The 21,155-nt window shown below is 38.5% G+C and overlaps 2 protein-coding genes across 2 annotated transcripts; both read left to right on the forward strand.

Annotated features, from left to right (window-relative positions):
* The first annotated feature begins 2,068 nt into the window (after positions 1-2,068).
* Positions 2,069-9,851, forward strand: LOC139922519 (uncharacterized). Its single transcript, XM_071913051.2, has 7 exons — positions 2,069-2,290; positions 3,655-3,799; positions 4,365-4,460; positions 4,693-4,837; positions 5,682-5,827; positions 7,715-7,854; positions 7,949-9,851. Exons 1-7 carry the CDS (start codon positions 2,191-2,193, stop codon positions 8,095-8,097), a joined length of 921 nt encoding a protein of 306 aa, XP_071769152.1. The 5' UTR covers positions 2,069-2,190; the 3' UTR covers positions 8,098-9,851.
* A 583-nt stretch (positions 9,852-10,434) lies between these two features.
* Positions 10,435-14,234, forward strand: LOC139922514 (actin-related protein 2/3 complex subunit 5-like). Its single transcript, XM_071913043.2, has 4 exons — positions 10,435-10,687; positions 11,958-12,031; positions 12,225-12,401; positions 13,743-14,234. Exons 1-4 carry the CDS (start codon positions 10,549-10,551, stop codon positions 13,803-13,805), a joined length of 453 nt encoding a protein of 150 aa, XP_071769144.1. The 5' UTR covers positions 10,435-10,548; the 3' UTR covers positions 13,806-14,234.
* The last annotated feature ends 6,921 nt before the right edge of the window (positions 14,235-21,155 follow it).

Here is a 21,155-nt window from a genome sequence, read left to right on the forward strand (position 1 = left end):
ATCTGACAGCGCTGTATCCATATCAGCCAGCTTCTGGGTGTGGGACTCAGTGGTGGACTTAATCTCCTTTAATGTGGCGGAAAGAGGCTTCAGCGCCTCGTTGATAGTTGTTTTAAGTGTTGAAGTTAGAGTACTGGTCAGGTTGGCGATCAATACTGAGCGGAGTTTGTCCAGGTCCGGCGGTAGATCGGCACCATGACAGACCGGTACCGTGGTTGCTGCTTCGCCAGACAAACTTTGCGTAGATTTGTGTTTGATACGGTTCGCCATGATGGTCGAGGACACAAATATAGGCCTACGTCCAGAGTCGGCAATGTTCAGAATGCACAATTTAAAATAAAGGCCTGATTTAGTCAAAATAGTAGTAAAAAACCTCGGGAGCCTCTCAGGCTGCATCTTCACCGCTCACATGCTAACCGGAAGTCATTATAACAACATTTGAAAGTTTCTTGGTATCTCGTTATAACGAGAAAAGTTTCTCGTTATAACGAGAAAAGTTTCTCGTTATAACGAGATTTGTTGGTATGTCATTATAACGAGAAAATATGTCATTATAACGTGAAAATATCTTGTTATAACGAGGAAAAAAAAATCTTGTTATAATGAGATACTGAGCCGATTTTCTTTTTTCACTGTGACATCAATACGCTGCCGTACAGTTGAACTGGTCAATGTATTGTCTATGTGTGTTATGACTGTTATTGTGTTGAAAGGATGTGTTTTAGTCGCTTTTTGGATTCAACTGTTGGAGATTACCGTTGGCCCTGTGTGTGTGTGTGTGTGTGTGTGTTGGACAGCAGCTCTCCTGGCGACGCTCTACAGTGAAGTGATGAAATTTTCAACACAATCAATCATCATGATGGGCAAAAACTAGGAAAATAAGGCCCAGATTGAAAATAACCAGAATTATCCATTAACTAGGGAGACTACTGATTGGTGTTATGTATGTTAAACTTATGGGATAAAATGGACTCTCTCCAGTGAGTAGACCTCCTTCCAAGTTGTCTCGTACATGATTTGTGTTGGAGTCTTTATATGTATTTGGCGTCTTGCATGGGCCTATACGGCTATGATGAAAAGACATTTTGAGAACACAATTTTTTATTTTTATTTACATATTGAGTGGACAGTTGTTTATTCAGAAGACAGAGGACAGGCACCCCGCTGGCCACAGTTTTTACAGTGAGCAGTCTATATTCCTATTCATTTCCTATGGAGGGCAGCAGTACGCCTTGGATGCATCTAATCTGCCTCAAAACTATGACAAGAAGAAGAGAAAGGATTTTTGCTGCTTTCAAGTGTTGTCTGAAATGTCTTAATTCCAATTTAAGCGCACAACAATGATCCAAAAAAAGTGGTAAATATGGGAAAGTGGACATTTTGTATTGAGGAGATAGACAAAAATAGATAGACAAAAAGATACACAAAAAGAGATAGGTTTCCCAAATAAGCACAAGCAATTTACAATCAAATAAACCAAGCAATATCTTCACAACAAGCTTAACATATCAATTAGATATAAAATATATAAATTAAAAGTAAAAAAAAAAAAAGACATAATACATTTGTATGATATAGCCTAAATATGTTTTCCCTATCCAATAAATCATCTCACGACCCCTCAAAATTATCTCATGATGTCCTGGGGGATCCCGAATCCCAGGTTGAGAACCATTGCCCTAAGGTATGGCAAAGTCGCTGCATCATATTTCATCTACCACCAAAACGTCCAACCTTATTACAACCTAGTTTTGTTGTATGATTTTTTTTCCCCCCACTCTGTTTAACTTTAACGATTTTTGTTTTTAATAAATAAACCATCAATTACATGCCTTCTGCCCATTTTCTCTCTTGCATTTTGCCGCTCCAGGTCAAAGTTGCTCAGTGCCGCTTGATTTCTAAAATCAAATAACTACTAAAAACTACTTTTGTTGTAACGTCCATTTTGTTATGACTGACCCGTCTCAGCAAAAGCATCTGGGGAGCGACAAGACTTAGCCTATTATACAACTTCCGAACTAGGAAGTAGGAACTTACGAGGAACACTTGAAGGCAGCATATTGTAAAACAAAGCTGCCAAAATCGACGTGGAAATTTTTCAGTTTATGGTTGTTTCTCAGCCTTCCTGGAGCTCTTTAACAACTGATCAACAGACAAACATACAGCTAACGACGTAACTATTGGGAGAAAATGCGGGAGAATAATGTGTTTCGTGTTATTGTCATCGTCTTGTGTGCGGTGGTTTTTATGGCAGTTATAGCTGTCAACGCTCTGGCTGGAGCGGGCAAAGGTGAGTTACATGACCATGTGTTACCGACATGTTTTCAAATAGACTTCAGTGTTCTCCAGTAGGCAACGATATTGATTTTCTTAAAACGGTCTTTGACTCTGTGTTCGGTGTTCAATTCGACAATTTTTTTTTCCGCAATGGAAAATAGTCTTCCTTCTAATTTTAACTGTTGCCAGCAGCCCCGATACGCCCCATTGTCTTGTATGGTGAGAATCTGCATTAAAAAATCCGGGAATTTAAAGTTTACAGCTCGTACAACTGACCTAAGACCTTCTGCAGATACAGTTGATGATCAATCAAGCAGCATTTCAATTGGTTCACGCCGTTCACCAACGCCCTCCGCGGTGTATTTTGGTTGAAGACGATAGTGGGAGTGATGGCTAATCAATCCCAAAAGCCGACAATTTATTGAAATAAGTCATTTTTGGTATATTGAATGTGTGCCGAATTGAAGAGTGCCCCCTAACAATTCAGATAAGCTCTTAAGTAATGTTCTAACTGGTATGCAAATTTGCCGACAAACAAGGTAATATACTGTATAACTGCCAGAATTTTAAGCAATTTGGCGTGTCGTTTTCTCTTCATACGAAAGCGTGCGGCACATATCGGGGAAGACGCCAATATACAGCAGTGATTTCAGTGTTCTCCGCAGTGAGAATCGAAAACCTGTTAAAACTGGCTTTTTTTTTTTTTTTTTTTTTACAGAAGGGATACTCCCAAGAAACGAAGTGTTGGCAGCTTATGTTGTTACATAAAACCTCATTGGTTGTTGTTACACTATGATGATGAATTCTGTTCCAAGGTCAGTTTACTGCCTGTGGTTCCAGCTGGAGTCTCGAAGGAAAAACTGACCTCAGGCAGGAATAGACCTGAGTCAGAGAGTAGAGTTTAGTTGAAGAAAACAAATAGGATTTAATTGTAACATATAATTTGGTCATTAAAGAACAGAATGAAGTCAACTTGGGAAAGGGTTCTTTGGTTAGAGTAGTGGTTCCATATGTTCTAAATTAATTTCCCACATAACTCTTGCCTTGTCTGAGGAACTTGTGTCAGCCAACTATGAATTGGAGCCTGACTCAACTGTTCTGTTTTGTTTTTCTTCACTGGGGAAAATGTATTGTAACCAGTGATGTAGTGGTAAATAAAAAGGTGGGTAAACTAGGACCATATAACCATATAATTTCCATCAGTTTAATACTGCTTTGATGTACACTGTGAATCTATTTGTCAGCCTTGAAAGGTGATAAACTCTATTCCATAAATAAAAAACAGGTAAATTGAGTTTGTCGGGTTTACCCTCCAGTACATCTCTAATTGTGACCAATTCTGAATTCTGGCTTATGTTTTCTATTCTCTATCTCCAGGTCCGTTCCACTCCACTACCGGCAATGTGTCAAGCCGCTATGAGACGGACATCACTCCTGCTGGCTGGACCTTCTCCATCTGGGGCGTCATCTATACCTGGCTTACCCTGATGGTCATATACCTCACCACCTATGTATTCAGAGGGTAAGTTAACAATGGAATGCAGACACTTTGCTTATTAACTCATGTACATACAGCTCATTGGATTGTCTTAGAGGACTCATTTTAGTATATATTTTAGATAGTATCTAATGTGTATTGTATATATAGCAAAATTCTGTTTGTAGCCTCATTTACACCTTGCTAAGTCTGATAACATATATCACCACCTATTTATTAGAGATTAAGCTAGTAGTCTATTAGCCTATTATATCCAGATGCAAATATCTATTTTGTGTTTTTGATGTGAGCTATGTGAGCTCTAACATATATGGCTGGCTCTGCTGTTAACAGACTGCAAATTTGTATTTGTAATTTTGTAATGCAAACACTAAAGAGAGACTGGTAGTGATATCACTAATGGAAGTGCACATATGTAATATATTAATATCCCTGTGTTGGGTATGTGTGTCTTGTTCCCATGTCCTGTCCTGTCTCCTGCAGCCAGTTGACCAACATGCAGATGTAACTGACATTTCTCTCTCTCTCTCTCTCTCTCTCTCTCTCTCTCTCTCTCTCTCTCTCTCTCCCTCTCCCTCTCTCTGTTTAGATCCTGGGCTCTGTGTCTGCTGCCCCTGGGCTTCTATGGGAGCTGGCTGGCCAGCATGGTGATGAATATGATTTGGCTACTGCTATGGGACAGAGAGTATGTGTACTACTATTACTACAACTACTACTACTACCACTACTTTGCCATTGATTTGATTGTCATTGCCATTGATTGAAAACCCTATACACCCCGTGCAGGTATAATATGGTCATTTTGTGCTATGAGGCAGTAAAATATTATTTATTGATATTATTTATAACATAAGGCCCTAACTCAAGAGTGCTGATATCAAACACTTTTTCTCTGTTTATTTCTCTCTCTCTTGTAGGTTGATAATGATAGCTCTGGTTGTATTAGCACTGATAGCAGTTTCCAACTACAGTGCTTTGGTCTTCTGTTGCTACGCCACAGATTACTACGGACTCTGGCTACAGGAATATCATCGCAAAGACCTGGCCTGTCTCAAAATACTGGTAGGACGGTGTGTGTGCATGCATGTGTGTGGGTGCACGTTGCCTCAGAAAAGTGCTCTTAGGCTCTGTGTGTGTTTGTGCTTCTTTGATCACCACAATCTAGACAAAAAAAATCACATTGCAATTATTTATCTAAATACTGCAAGATTTAATAATATGATAATATAATATATGAAACACAGGAGTCAAAACCATCTATTTTTCTAGTGAAGTCCAAAAGCAGATGTTCACTGATCTACTAAGATAGAGCCATACTTGACAACACTGACGTCTGTGATACACAGCTCCATAGAGAATGAATTGTCAAAGCTGGAAAAGGTGACAGTACTTGTATGTTCACCATATTTCATGTCATTACAACATGTGGTGTGGAAGGGTTAGGGTTAGGCCATTAAACATTTAAAATTTTGACCCGTCATTGTAGCGCCCTCTTTTGGGCAGTGTAATGAAAATGCCTTCAGTGGTGAGATGCATCATTACACAAAAATCGTCAAAATCAGTGGCTGAGATATTGAATGTGACGAACGGACAGACAAACGAACTAACAAAGAAGCAGACTGATCTATATCCCCCAATTTCATCATGGGGAACAATAAAAGACATTAAGATAAACATTAAAAAGGGTTATGGAAGAATAAAACAGGCAGTTTTAGGCAGGCAGCTGAGGTGAAAAGTATTTTCTAGTAGTATTTACCATCTGAAAGCTGAATTGAACAGTATTTTCTAGTAGGAAGCTCGTATCTACCACCTTTCCCATGTGACATGAATGCAACTTCAGTATAGCCCGGAGGATCTCGGGCTGCTGTTAAAAGATCTGCCTGTCTATGAATGTTCATCTATTTAGGTCCAGAATGGTTTGGCTCTCTACACAACATGGACGTCCATTGCTACTCTGATCAACTTCTCACTGGTCCTCAACCTGTGGGGCGTGGCCAAGAGCACTGCGGCAACAGGCTCTCTTTGCATCCTATTTGCGGAGCTGGTGGGATGGTGAGTTCTGATTGGAGGAGGTTTTGAGTTGATTGAACTGAAAGTAGTTTGGTGGGTGGGGTGTTTGTCTTGGAGAAGTTTGTTCTGGACCATATCACTTTGTTTGTACTCAAGAACTTTGTGTTGGACCAATAAGTCCCATGAAAGTCTACGTCTATACCCGTCTTAACACAAACTTTCTTTTACTGGTTAAATGTGCTAAATGTGGTTTCAGAGACTTACCCTAGCAAGAATGAAATTCTGAGGTAAACACTGAATACTTGAATACTGGCATGAAAATGGTCAATTTTTAAGACATTGAATATCGGCACTAAATATTGACTTCAATCCAAAAATATCAGTATTGGCTCAGTGTGCAAAGGGCTTTAAACTGTAGCAGGCAACATCCATTCCCACTACTAACTACTAACTACCTCTTTCAAAATAAAGTTTGAAAAAAAAACCCCAAAAAAACTACTGTCTTCCTGTTGGATATACCACTTCAAAGAATACCCAGGGCTCCGCCTAGTGGACAAATCAAAGTATATAACAATAACACATGCAATAGTAATAAATATAGTCTAATGTAAATAATAACAAATGTAATAGTAAATGTAAATGAAATAATAAATTACAATTGCATGCGTGGAAATCGATGTTGCCTGCCACAGTGATGCACTGAGCCAACATTCTCCAACAAACGACAACAACAGCATGTTGAATCTCTGCTATAGTCACATATCTTTTGACACTAAAAAGCTAGGTGAAGATAGGTGAATCAGTCTTTACTATACAAATTTATTATAGCAGACGCCTTGGGATAACCCGTTGCTATGGCGACCTCCAACTCCAACCAACGGCGATTCAACACGCTGTTGGCGTTTGTTGGATGGTAGTTTTTTACATAAATATATATATATTTTTTTTTTCAACTTTATTTTGAAAGAGGTAGTTAGTAGTGGGAATGGATGTTGCCTGCTACAGTTTAAAGCCCTTTGCACACTGAGCCAAGATATTTCCATAATTCATAATTTATCTAACTTTTGCTGTAAAAAGCACAAATTAATGGAAGCGAGTAGAAGGCTGAAGAGCGGACTGCTGTTACGATTTGATTGGTTTAATTATCTAGCCAATTGTATTGTTCGCAGCCATCCCAAGGAAACTGATTGGTCAGAATTTGAAGGTCCAGCCCCCTCTGCCTTGCAGATTTTTTTTCCCTTTACAAACCACCGTTTACAAAACGTTAGCACGTAGTAAACCTGTCAAAGGTCTGTGAGCACGCAGACGGACATCCGCGCGTGATTTTTTGCCTCACAGCGGGTAAGACTGAAACTTTTCCGCAATGGAAAATAGTCTTCCTTCTAATTTTAACTGTTGCCAGCAGCCCCAATACGCCCCATTGTCTTGTATGGTGAGAATGTCATGTCAAACTGCATTAAAAAATCCGGGAATTTAAAGTTTACAGCTCGTACAACTGACCTAAGACCTTCTGCAGATACAGTTGATGATCAATCAAGCAGCATTTCAATTGGTTCACGCCGTTCACCAACGCCCTCCGCGGTGTATTTTGGTTGAAGACGATAGTGGGAGTGATGGCTAATCAATCCCAAAAGCCGACAATTTATTGAAATAAGTCATTCTTACAGCGGGTAAGACTGAAACTGCAAGCACAGAACTGAATATACAGACTTGCAAAACGGAGTTTACAAGCACGGAACTGAATGTACAACCTTGCAAAATTAAGCTTGCAACCATGGACCTGAAGGTACAAACTTGCAAAACTAAGTTTACAAGCACAAACCTAAGGGTACAAGTACAAGTTTTTGAATGATTTAGTATTCCATACTAGACTGACACTGTGAAAGGTGAGTGAGTTGATGACTGCTCTGTCTGTCACTGTGTCTGCAGGTTTATCCTAGAGAACTTTGTGCTGGACCGTTGGGTGCGTAACATCCTGACCGTCTACCCTGTGGTGATCGTGGCTCTGGTTGGAAACATCACCAAACACTTCCACCCAGCTGATCCCAGTCCAAATTCTGTTTTTATGAGTGAGTTTAACTTTTAACTTAACTAACCAGTGAACTAGATCAACATTAAACGTATCCACCTTATTAACTATTTCATGCTTCCTGTCCCTGTCAGTTATACTGCTGGTGGTAACATGTGTCCTCCTTCTGGTCCGAGTCGCCGTGGTCGCCTGCAGAAACAGGAAGCAGCCTCTCTACTCCCCAAGTTCAACCCGGCGGATGACATCACCCTGCGACGGCAGCAAAAGCAAGATTTTCATTTAAAGAGGAGGAACATCTCTCCTCTCTCCTCATGGCATCACTAAATGAAGGCAGCATGACAGATTCACACTAACACGTTCAAAACAAATGCTGCCTAAGGTTTAACTGCCACTTTTTGTATTGTTATTTTTATGGCATTTTCCATTTATTTTTATGCCACTTTTGATTTTGTATCCATAGTGCACAATGGAGATATAAACAATGATACAGTATATTTTCTGCTGCCAAATAATACATAGTTCACATAACATTTACCTTCAACGCTGGCTACCTAGATTGCAAAGAGGTTTTCTACTGTGAGTGAAGTTTTCATTTTCAGAGTTTTTCTTATTAAACCATGACCAAAACCTTACCTTAACCAAAGTGCTTTAGCTGCCTAACCATAGCCTTAACCTTAACCAAAGTTGTTGTGCTTGTCTAAACTGACGAACAGGTGAAACTGGCGTGTCCAGTTGGTGCTGTTGTCACATAATAATGGTGGAGGAAGGGAATCTACACAATCGTCGTGTCCACAGCACGAAATCTGAGCTCATTTTACTACATTTTGTTAGACTGTGTAGCCTAATCACATCACTACAGTCAAGAATTCCAGTCAATTTTGCTGATTTCTAACCAAATTAACTGGCGACACCTTGTGGCAAAAAGACCTTACTCCTTGGTTACTGCAGACAGTCCTGCTGCTCTAGCTTCACAAGCCAGACGATCAGCTCACAGGACTCGTCTAAGCCAGACCATAAAACCATCTTAAAACAATATTTTGTCAAATGATTTAAGTCTTTGATAAATAGCTATGTCGTGTCGGGTTCTTGGTTCACCTTTTTGGGGCGTATTTTGTGATAATGGCTGTCGCTGTACAGTATCCTTTACATATTACATTTTTTGTATTACATCATGTTATTGCACTATCTTCATTGACAACTAATAACACAGTATTATTGTGTGCTTGCAATACTTTTTCCATAGGTTAAAGCTACTAGCAGTAGAATTTGAAACTTGCTGTGTTTCTCCCACAGCACAAGATGTGTTCATCGGTAGCCAAATTCAGGTCAGTCAGTCGATCAGTCAGTTGCAAACCTAGCTAGACACTGTGAGACTGTACAGCAGCTGTTTGCCTAGAAACAAGTGCCATGAGGCAGTCCTCTTGTTTTGGTCCAGGCCCCTCCTTTGTCCCACAAGTCAGTCCTGCATAATTGTAGGGAAATCCAATCGTGCCTGGGGGGACACAGAGTAAACGCATAGAAAGCAACACATAGAATAAACCAATTTTCACAGCGATGGTCTAATTATTCTACAGCCATTATACTATACTGTCAAAATGAATTTGAGAATGATATATGGAGGTAAATATTCTACACATAGGGGCTTTAATACACTGGATTAAGGCTATTGTAAAGTAAAGGTGCGTGTGAATGAAAAATCTTGTTGGTTTAATTCATTAGGAGATACATTTTAGGAACTGTTTTCCATGTGATTTTTTTAACTTGGTGAGCAGTGATGAAATGTTTATTTTGATTCATAAGGCAGATATGGATTTCAGTTAATCTGCCTTAATGCGATGTGCATTGTTCATGGTAACACTGTGACTATTCCAATGACTTTATGTAGTTTTCACTCTCTGTGAACGTGTAGTCACTGCAATGTTGCAAAACACTTAACTAAAATGTCTACAAAACAAGCCAATTAAAAACCTGGGTACATTTTTTCATCCACTTTGCCTCAAAATGTTGTGCATGTTTCTTGGCTTTATTGCAAATAGATCATGTACAGTTGTTTTCTACTCTTATGTATTTCCACAACGATGTTTTTCCACACATTGTAAAGAAATGCATATTTTGATACACTAACATTGTGTTTATTATTATGATTATATTATATATTATATTAGATTATATTATTATATTATGTGTAAACACGTTTGCAATCTCAGGAAAGTAGTTCCGTAGCACTGAAAATAGTCCCCAGCGTAATGAAGAATTTGTTCCCATTTAAATTTGATTTGGTAATAACTACAACAGCCTGACTTTTCGTGGTAACAGTTAGCGATTTTTAAAATTGAAACTATGTCTTTGTGAGCTGTATTTCAAGGTTTTTAGCTTACAATTGGAGCCAATGACTTCCGGGTTGACGGCTAAAAACGGTACGTGGGAAGTCAGAAAGTAACGGGAGTAGAGCAAACGATGATTTGATTGATGAGTTGATTTTGTTATTTTAATAGGATTTGTTGACGGTAAGCAATGCATTAAAAAACCCCAGCCTTATCTTTTAAACGTCCTTATCACATCTTACCACCTGAGGCGCCAAAGAGTCGGAAGCGAACCCTATGCTAACCAACCAAACAGGAAGTGGAGAAGAAGGCGGAAACGGGCTGGAAACTGCAGACAGCAGCAGAAGCGGCTAACATTAGCTGTCCACAACGCCTTTTCTACATTTAACAGCCCCGACTATAGCGGCAAAATGTCCAAAAATACAGTCTCGGACCGGTTTAGGAGAGTAGACGTTGATGAATACGACGAAAACAAGTTTGTGGATGAGGAAGACGGGGGAGAGAACCAAGGTGGCCCGGACGAAGCAGAAGTAGACGGTCTTATCAGACAATATCCTTTAACTTATAGTTTAATAATGCAACTTTCAGCCAGGGACACAAACTGAGTCAATTTAGCCTCTCATCCCAATGCCCGGGCCCATTAATATATGCTGGTACTCTTGTCATGTGGGGGCTAAAAGAAAGGCCTACGTGCCGACTCACAGTTTAGCCTTGTACTGTTATATCGGAGTTATTTTAGAATCAAATTGCAGTCACTTTAAAGCAGTCGTGTGTGACAGGCATTGTGTATAATAATATCTGCAACACATTCTCATCAAGTTGCTGTCGAAGTAGTCGTGTCCGAATGTCAGTTCACGGCAGGGTGTGGTCGCCTCTCATTAATTTTACTTTTAAGTAGTCAATAAAATAAGTTGAGTGTTGACGCTAAACCTTTATGTTTTTCTGTATTTTTGCGCCTTTTCTTTACTCTCCATTTTGTCAGACTGGTCTTTAGCTGTACAAGGTTTCATTGCAATTAGTAGGGTTACGACTAGCCCCGATAGGCTACGTTCCGTTCTCTGGTATGGAGAGAAAACGGTTTGCCAAACTCGTTCTGCAAGTTTAATGAGGCATTGGTCCTCAGCAAATGTTACATGCCTGTTACAACACTACTTGAGACCTTTCACTAATCGTTAGGGGTTTCTGGTAAATTCGGCTTACAGGTGATCCACCAAGCAGCATTTTGGTTCATTAATATCTAATATCTATCTTTTAGATTTGTTTCACACTGCTCGGTACAGTCGTCGACGGTGCATTTTGGACTGGGAATAACAAGTGCAGCAATTCTAATAATTCAAATTTTATTGAAATAAGTACTGCTTGGTATATTGGGTGTTTGACGAGTTGAAAAGTGGATCCTAACGAGGGGTAAAAGGTCTTAATTATGTTCTATTAGGTGTGTACCTTTGCCAATAAGCAAGGTAGCATTAAATTGTCACATTTCTGAATGGAGTTTGGCGTTTCATTCTTTGCATACACATCGGGGCTAGGTTATGGTTAATCGTTGTACATTAACTGTGATTTTGATTTTCTGTGATTTAATTGAGGGGCATTGTAATTGTAGTTATGTGTAGTGGTGAGTTTGGTGAGTGAGAGGTGCTGACTATTCCAATAAGAAAAGAATATACCTTCCTTGTTATTACTGATTATGGGAATATTCTGTATGCCTGTCCTATGGTCGTATGTATTCAGTTGACAATGGAAATGCAAGTGTAGCGTCTTGTTGTGCATCCTGTCCTATCTTATCTAGTGTTGTGTGGTCCTTGACTGTTGTTTTCCAAGGGGAACCTGAATGCAGCGCTCCATGCAGTGCTGAAGAACCCTCCAATCAACACCAAGAACCAGAACATTAAGGTACCAGTCTTGTATTGAACCAGAGCAGTGGGGTATTAAGTTACATTAACAGGGTGTGCAGGTACTTAAAAATGTCTTGAGAAGTAAAAATCCAGCCATCTTCTCAGCCAATTGAGAGTCCACAGATTCACACTATTTGCTCAAACTAAATTGTCATACTAGATTGCCTCTCACCGTGTGTTTCTGTCTGCAGGAGCGAGCGGAGCAGCTGGTTCTGAAAGTCCTCAGTAGTTTTAAGAGCAGTGACATTGAAAAGGCTGTGGGCTCGTTGGACAGAGCAGGGGTGGACCTCCTGATGAAATACATCTACAGAGGCTTTGAGAAACCCTCCGATAACAGCAGTGCCGTGCTGCTTCAGTGGCACGAAAAGGTATGGAGTTTGTGAATTTGTGTGTGTGTGTGAGAGAAAGAAATTGAGAAAAAGTGTAAAATGCTACAGGGAAAATGAACAGAATAATTAAACAAGAATAAAAACAAAATACAGATTGTTCAAGTTAAAGCAATGCTAAAAGAGCGCTGATGAAAGTCATTTGTGAAATGATTCATGTTTCGTTGGGGTAAATTACCACACTGGCACAAATCTGTTAAATATTTAAAATCATGTTATTGTATTTAGATTTTTGAATAATATTTACCCTTAAAGTGTTTTTAACCATGTTTCTTGCTGAAAAAACCAAGACCATGTCCCTTCAATACATCTTAAGGCTATTATAAGGTGTAAGGACTATCCATCAGAATACTCATCATGATATAGATATGTTGTTTATTAATGGATGGCATTAAAGTCCTCAGCACCTGGGGTTTCAAAGAAAGTATCAATCAGCACCTTCCAGTCACTTAATGCAAAAATACAGAAGGGCGCAGGACGTTGTTGTTCTCTGTAGTTTCTAAGTTAGGTCTTGTCTATGTAAACTTTTCAGTGTTTCTTTGTTTTAGGTCGTTTTAACATAAGTCTGCTTTTAATAGTTGATGTTGTATGCTACCTTTATCCAATGAAGTATTTTTATGCAAACTATGATGTATCAAATTAGAAAACTTAAATGGAAATAGTAAATGTTATGAAATTGCCTAAATTTCACAAATGTTTCACTCCCTGAAAGGCAAAAATAAAGACAGAATAGTTTTTGTCAGTAAAGATTTAATGCAACAAATAGTGATGGAAACGCATTTGACGAATAAATGATAACATAGGCTTGGTTCAGTCTCATTGCAAAACAGGTCAAAAGTTCTGAAATGTAAAATATCTGTCCACCTCGACCTCCCACAGATGTCCTACCTGTTGTTTCTGCCATGTATAAGGCACTGTCATGGTTGTAGTACCATTAGTTGGTACATTAGAGTATTGCCAAGTGCAGTTTGCACTTTGCACTTTGTTTTGGTCTTTGAATTAAATATGTCCAACATTATTTGACACCAAAGAAAGAACAGTAACAACTTGTCCAATACTAATTTTTGAGACTCTTTCCATTTTTCTTGTCAATGTGTCAGGAAGTTCATTAATTCACTTAAACCCAGCTGATGGAAATACATTTGCGTTATATTTTTAGCGACATTTCGAAAGTTAGCTTAAAATTTGCTCAAAATTTGCCACTGACTTTTAACCTCTTGTGCACATGAAAATAGCCTTAATCCACTGTTTGTCAGTGTAAAACATGCTTTGTTAAAAGTTGTTTTAAATAAATTTGACGTGATCTTGTGTGTCTGTCCTCAGGCTCTGGCGGTGGGAGGAGTGGGCTGTATTGTCCGAGTCCTGACTGCCAGGAAGACCGTCTGACTGTCCCACGACCCAAACGTAACCTACAATAAACAGACCTTATGGAGACGGCCCCGTATAACCGGGCCCAACCGAAAATCACCGGATCTGATTGCAGGGATGTGATTCTTTTTCCTCTTTTCTTCTATGTTTTTTTGGGACACAACTCCCATTCATTTTTATATTGGAGATTCCTTGGAGATTCCTCCTATCTCTTGCCTTTTTTTTTTGAGACTCACTCACGATGTTGATCGCATCCCTAGGATTGAGACCTGATAGCGGCCAGGCAGGGAGGTGCTGGCACCTGAAACCCTGTCAACGTTAGTCATGCAGCAAGAAGACTCACATTTCAGATGCTTCGTTCAAACACTTATACGCTCCAGGCTTTCATGCTTCATTCAAACTGCTTCATGCCTGTTCTGACGCCTCTGCTGGCTGATGTCTAAGCTAGAACTTCTTGCTTTCTCTCCTCCTATCCTCATCTAAAGTCATTGACTCATCAAAGTTGGGGAAATGCAGAGGCGGTTTTGGAAGTAACTTACAAGTTAGAATTCTTGTTCAGTTTAGCATCTTCTGTCTGTGTTCATACTGGATTTAAGCGAAAACAAGACCCACCACTCATAGAGCCACAGTTATCAAAAGTAACTGTGGTGCCAATATGTAGAAGGTTGTATCAGAATTAAAACCCTTTCTGCTACAACCTGCACTAGAGCCAAAACTAGGACAAGAATGGGGACAGATGTAAAACCAAACCAAAATGAAGCCTAAGCATCACCACTACAAAATATGTTATCAGGGAAACACTGCCTGCATTAGCCATTCTTCATTTCAAGGCCAGACGATTAGTATGTGTATTGTGTCCGTAATGGTTCTCCAGTTAGGCTTCGTAGTGAAATACAGGTAACACTTAAGATTACAGCTCCCAGTAACAATATTTGACACAGATGGTTCTGTAACTCACCTGAGTGTGACTGATCACTGACTGGCCAGGTTGTTGAATTTCATCTGGAGACCACCTTGAGAAAAATAAACTATTAACCAACAGAGAGAAAATTGGTGGCCAGTCTCCTTGTTTTCGCAGTATTGGTTTCTGTATAACTAATCATTTTCAGTATTTTACTTTGTTATAGTCTTAACAGCGCTGTAATGATGCAAGCAAGGGAGCTATAATTTAAAGGGTCACCTGGACATGCTCTTCTTGCAAACTAAGTTCAGCATGCCTTACTAGAATTGATCACTTAAGGGTGCTATCTTGAGCATTTTTAAACCAATATATCATTATCAAATTAATTGTGATACCTTGGTATAATTACTGTAACAAATGAGACCATGGTGGAGACAATTGGTAGCCTCTATCTCACACAAGAGGTAGTGCTAGTGTTTCTCAAAATTAAGACTACATTTCCCATAAATCTTGTTGCTTCCTGTCACAAAGAGGAATTTGCTTCTTCAGTCAAAGGTTTTCTCTGTCTGTACTGAAGAGGATCAACATGCTGAAAGTGATTTTTCCATTGGCCTTTCACTCCTTCCATCATCTGCCATTACCAGAAACTCTGAAAGCTTTAGCTCTGTTTGCTCTGTTTTGTGCCATAAAGCAATCCAGCAGATTTCCCTCCAAATCCGACCTGGTGGCACACAATGTAAAATGCAGTGTAGAGGCTGCTAATCTTCTTGTTCCTTGGTCTTGTTTGTTCATGATAATTATACTAATGTCTCAAAATTAATGTGGTTTGATTTATTGATGTTAAAATAGCTAACACCTAGCAGCTTTATCCTTGGACTTTGCAACCTAGATGAACCTGGATCACAACTAAACGGTTTGATCAGGTTGTACTATGGCAATATTGCTGCCCCGTCTCTAGAACTAATAAATGTTGGCTCTGAATATGTAACATTGTCCTCCATAACATCACCATGTTAAGATACCCAACATGCTACAGATCAGCTGATATAGAGTAACCAGTTAATATAGCAACAATCATGGAGTGGGAATATCACAACAGTGATCCAAATGGTACTGTACATAGAAATGCGTTGTAGGATACACCATACCATTGGATGTACAGAATCACCTCTATGTGTTTGCGTGTGAGAGAGTGTATGTATGTGTGTGACTGGATGACAATATGTGTATAGATGAATGTGTAATGGCCAGAGAGAGAGGTTGCTGGATCTGGGGCCTCTTTTATAAAGCTTGCCTAAACCAAAAATACACCCTAAAATTTAGGCACAACAATTGCTCCACGCAAATTTAGACTTACAGAACTTAGTATTGTAACATTTCATCAGAGTTTCCAATTAATTACAACTAATGTCTTTCTTCTTTAACAAGCTTTTACTTACTTTGGAAAGTGTTGTGTAGCCCAATCTATATATCGTTTCTTATTAAATCTAAAATAAAAACTGATTAGCAGATGATAAAACTGAACATGGGATTGATTGATTAAAGTAATAATCCACATTTTGTTCATATAAATACATGTCCGTTTTGCTACTCTGTCGTTGATTGACACCATACAATAGTGATTCAACCTATAACCAGTTCATGAAAGCTTTTGCATTTGCTGTTCTGAACACCTATAAGTAGATTTACTGAAATGATATAATTATTCTGGTATGTTATGTCCATGCATAATGCAGCATGGTGACTGTTCATGCTGTGATAATGGTAGATTTATTTGAGGTGTACTGAGAGATCATACCGCTGGGGATTTTCTGCCCCATATTGTGCGCAGTTCAGAAGATTCCTAGATTAGCCTAATGCTATTATCACTTTATTTTTCTTTTATTAAAAATGCCAATACTAATGCCTTCAAGTAAATCCTATTAAACCTAATAAACCACAATGGTAAATCTTAGTCAGCAAAGTTGTTGGTTTAGGCTCTTTAACAAGAATGAATGACTTACCTGAAAAATTAAATACGTAAGTCAAATAAGAGGCATTTAAGTATTAAGTGTTGAATTTAGGGAAGGATTTATAGAGGAGGCCTTTGAGCTCATATTCATAGCCTATCTTGGAACAAGAGCATCAAAGTATGGCTGGGAAGTTTGAATATGTGTGTTACCATTCAGAGGATGAAATATTGCCTTACATAGAAATGTCTTCATTTTTATACTGTGTGCTGAACATGTCTTTCTGGATGGAATAAATAATAATTCATACAACTGGTTTGTTTGCTGTGTTCATTCGATTCCACATAAGTTTGAGTTTATGGTCACACTTTATTTGGATAGTCCAATCAACTTCCTATCAAGTGACTATAATGTGCCACTAAAAAGTCTACTGAGTTTCAAGTGATACTCATGATTGTGTGAAAAATCTGTAGATATTAAGTGTCTGGGCTAGGGTTAATGTTATAGTGTCAGGTTAGGTTTGGTTTAGTTTTAAAAGTGGGGTCAGGGATAGAGTTAGGATTAAGGTTAGGGTTATATACCCTTTGGAGATGCATCAAATAGGCAAGTGAACATCTACTTCTTTCATCTGATAGTTGAGTATCAACATTGGACTATCCAAATAAAGTGTTACTGAGTTTATTTTCATTCTGGGTCATGATACAATCAATGAATCACATTAATTAAAACATGATTAAAAATATCACAATTTAAATTACAATTTTAATAGTTTTCAGGAAACCACATGATTATGTCAGCTCAGTTAAGATGAGCAAACAGCTGTTTTTTGGTGACTAGCTAATGAGACGGCAAGCTAACTTAGCAAAGCAACTGTTAATGTTAACCATACACCACAACTAGCTACTACTAGCGACTAGCTATGTAATGTTTGCGACTGTGCAAATTAGATGTGTGTGTATCAAAAGACTGATAACTGACCAGGTAGTTAGCTAACCAACAAGCCAATCAAAAACAGCCCAGAAATATACCGTGTCTATTCAATTCTGTCGAGACGACATAAGTTTAGAAACACAATTAGCTGTTCCCAACCGTTGCTGCCAAGAGCTGAGGACCTCCAATATGGCTGCCAGAGGTTGTTTTACATTACCTGAAAGCACTTTTTGGGGCACCACTGGTCAACTGTGATGAAGAGAGGTGTCCAGATAGAGCTGGACTTGCAATGCTGATAGGGTGGCAGGAGGATAATTGTGTTCACTGATAAACTGTCTTCACATGAAAATCTGGTAAATGATAAAATAGGGGGGGGGGGGGGGGGGGGGGGGTGTCATATTTTCCAAAAAATTTGAGAAATCGGAGAAATTTGCAAGAAAAAAACTCGCCTAGCAATGGAGCTCGCCGTTTCAACCGACAGCTGACTCTGGAGTCAAAATTGTCTGTGGGTCCAAGTACTACAGGTATGTAAGAGACAAATTAAATATAGGTTCAAAATCACCAAACTTATCCTTTAAAGGAAGATGTTCCCAGTGTTTTGTACAGTGTATATCTGTGCTGCTGGAAATAAGAATACATAAGCATAAAAAAGGCATAGGTAATACATCAGTGGGCTAAGCCAGGTTCCATATGTGATATCATTGGTTCAAATAAGATCAAATCTATCATCAATCAAGACCTTTATCACTGCTTTCTTGAGTTTCACGTCTCTTATTGTTACATACTGTATATACTCATATTTTTCAATTGAGTATTTCACATTGTATACATGTTGAGAATTTTAGATTTTTATAGCATTTGTTTATATCTATAGTAGCCTATATATTTAGTATTTACTAATCCATATTTAAGTAAGCTTTCAAGACAGTAAATCCATATATGCTAGTAATCCATACTCTTTCCAATAATATTAATATAACTGCATATGTATATGTATATAGAACCCCACAGTTGTTTATATTCTATTTTTCCTGCTTTTAGCGTGATTTATTTTATTGTTTTAATTGCTTATTTCACACTTTGTAGGATACACTATGCTTTATGTCTTTTTTTTTTATGTACACACCTGGCTGTAACAAGAATTTCCCCTTGAGGATAATCAAATTCAAAGTTGAAGTTGATTCTATTTCTGTGCTTATATTGTTTTGTTTGGGTTTTTTCTTTTCCTCTGCTGTAACTGCTGCAGCGACCTAATTTCCCCACAGAGATCAATAAAGTTTCATCTCATCCTCTCATTCTCCATCTTTCCTGTCACTTTGTTTACTGGAAAACCATCAATATTCTCATTGAAATAGTGAACTGGCATCTTGGGGACATGACAATTTTTGAGACATGGATTGTGCCATTCAGAGAGTAAAAGGACAAGACAAAAGATTAATATACCTTGGAATTATCTTTCTTCTTTGTAATTTTTCACTATATAAAAAAATATAACAATTACCTGTGTGCTGACAGCTTCACTCTGATGGTAAGGGACAAAGTTGATCAGATTCATATAGGGGAGGCTGGCCCATTCATTTCCAGTCAGTATCAGTCCCTTTCAATTTATATTAAGACTTTTTTTTAGTAAACAGGTTTCTCCTGAAATCTCTTTTGAAATCCTAGGACATGAGATATATTGTAGAGAGTGGGATCATGTATCCCATTTCTTAGAGAAAATCACAAAGACAAAAACCCAATACGGTTAAAAACAGACACAATTCCATATCACAATAGTAACAAAAAAGCAGGCCAGGTTGTCAAAATGTTTCTCAAAACTCTTATGACAGAGGCTGTCAATATTTTGATTTATTTCGCCTTTATCACAGCAGAGCAATTGGCATATGTGACCTCCCATTCCTCCCATTCATTCTCCGCTGCGTTGATTTTAAATTCATGAATAAAGATGATTTTGGAAGTGGGCGTTCCTCAGCTGACAGAAACATTTTCAGAAGCAACTTTAAAACCAGATGAAACACCTACCTTTATCATATGTCCACTGCCTTTCTCATGCCTCCAGGTTTGTAGGTTGCTGGTATCTGCAGGTTTCAGTGGACATGTGGGTTAAACTTACTGTGACCAGCTGGAAGTGTCAATAATGTAAAAACATACAACTAAGAAAATAAAACCACTGCTGCCGGTCCCATCCACGTCTTTTGTTGAAACTACACAATTCATGGCATTTTCCATAAATTTGCCTTACTTTCCAAATCTACTTTAACTAGATGTCGCTGAATATAAATAATTTGTCAATACCATTCATTGAAACAATATAAATTAAACCTACGTGAAAAAATGAACACCTGTAATAACAGTATTGAAGACATTTTAAGAGATAATTTAAGATTTTTTCAGACTTTTTGTTTTCCAATTCCTTCTCATTAAATTCTTCACAAATATTACAACTAATTTACTTTTTTAATCTTTAGTCCCATACATGCACAGGAGCATACAGTATTTCTACTTTTTGGGGCAAAAAGCAATTTTCACTCAGACCATAACCAGAGGTGGACTTTATCTAAATTGGGAAGGGAATGTACAGCCTCATTAAGCATGAATGAAATGCATATCTAACCAGTTTGATGCTAATTGGTGGAGAGTCAATGACAAGAGTGAACTCCATGATCCATGTTGTAACACACAGATTCAGGTTTATTGTCCAAACAGAAAGATGCAGTTTACAGGTTCCACACAGACAGACAGACTAATCAGACAGACAGATAACTAGTGAGACAGGAGTGAAGCTGCATTTTCAACGAGTTTAGGTTTAGGGTTTTTTGGAAAAGTATTTAATGTAGTGAACTTTCACCCAGGAGCATCAGAATATTGTGCTCTGATAAGACGAGTCACCTGGCTTAATATGGACGTTTTACAATATATTGTAAAATGCAATACAATATATTGTGAAATGTCAAAAATGCATGGGTGTCAATGGAAGGAAAAAACAACAACAACCTTTTTCCTCAGTTCCTGAAAAGCTGACTTGTAGGAGGTATGAGCTGCCTTTGGGACACTGACATGCTACTACTGAATTAAGAAAGTCTGCAACATCCGATTTTTTTTAATAGCGATGAAAACGACGCCTTGATGTCTCTATGAACCAAGATAGGCTTTACTGAAGGGTTTCTTCCACCTAAAGGTTTGGGTCCCAGAGTGAGACATTACATTTATCAAATTTGGCTTTAAAAAAAAAAAAAGACAAAAAAAAGGCTTAAGAACCCCTGGTATGCTCACTAACTTGACATATCTCTGCCATGGTAAAATAACTGGACATTTATTACATGTTTGGCATAACACTCGCTCTCGCACGCACTTCAATCATCACAAGTGACCGCTATCCTGGGTTTTCCATTCTTATGGGACATTCAGACCTTTCGGAATTAGTAGAAACATAAACCCCCCCTTACACACACACACACAAAGTCTGAGTGTGAATTTGAAACAAGCTGTCTTCACACATTTAGCCAAACCCATACTGTCTGTCTGTACACATACAGATATACAACAAAAAATAGCAAATTAACCCTCGCACGCTCGCTGCTGTACTGT

The sequence above is a fragment of the Centroberyx gerrardi genome, chromosome 13 (assembly GCF_048128805.1).
Source record: "Centroberyx gerrardi isolate f3 chromosome 13, fCenGer3.hap1.cur.20231027, whole genome shotgun sequence".
In the NCBI taxonomy this organism is placed as follows: Eukaryota; Metazoa; Chordata; class Actinopteri; order Beryciformes; family Berycidae; genus Centroberyx; species Centroberyx gerrardi.

What these genes read in the sequence shown, in the direction of transcription:
- LOC139922514 (XM_071913043.2), top strand. Translation starts at nt 10,549, where the DNA reads ATGTCCAAAAATACAGTCTCGGACCGGTTTAGGAGAGTAGACGTTGAT. An exon ending in AGTAGACGGTCTTATCAGAC is followed by an intron (nt 10,688 to 11,957) that starts AATATCCTTTAA and finishes TGTTGTTTTCCA; the next exon opens with AGGGGAACCTGAATGCAGCG. An exon ending in TGCTTCAGTGGCACGAAAAG is followed by an intron (nt 12,402 to 13,742) that starts GTATGGAGTTTG and finishes GTCTGTCCTCAG; the next exon opens with GCTCTGGCGGTGGGAGGAGT.
- LOC139922519 (XM_071913051.2), top strand. Translation starts at nt 2,191, where the DNA reads ATGCGGGAGAATAATGTGTTTCGTGTTATTGTCATCGTCTTGTGTGCG. An exon ending in ACCACCTATGTATTCAGAGG is followed by an intron (nt 3,800 to 4,364) that starts GTAAGTTAACAA and finishes CTCTCTGTTTAG; the next exon opens with ATCCTGGGCTCTGTGTCTGC. An exon ending in TCCAAATTCTGTTTTTATGA is followed by an intron (nt 7,855 to 7,948) that starts GTGAGTTTAACT and finishes TGTCCCTGTCAG; the next exon opens with TTATACTGCTGGTGGTAACA.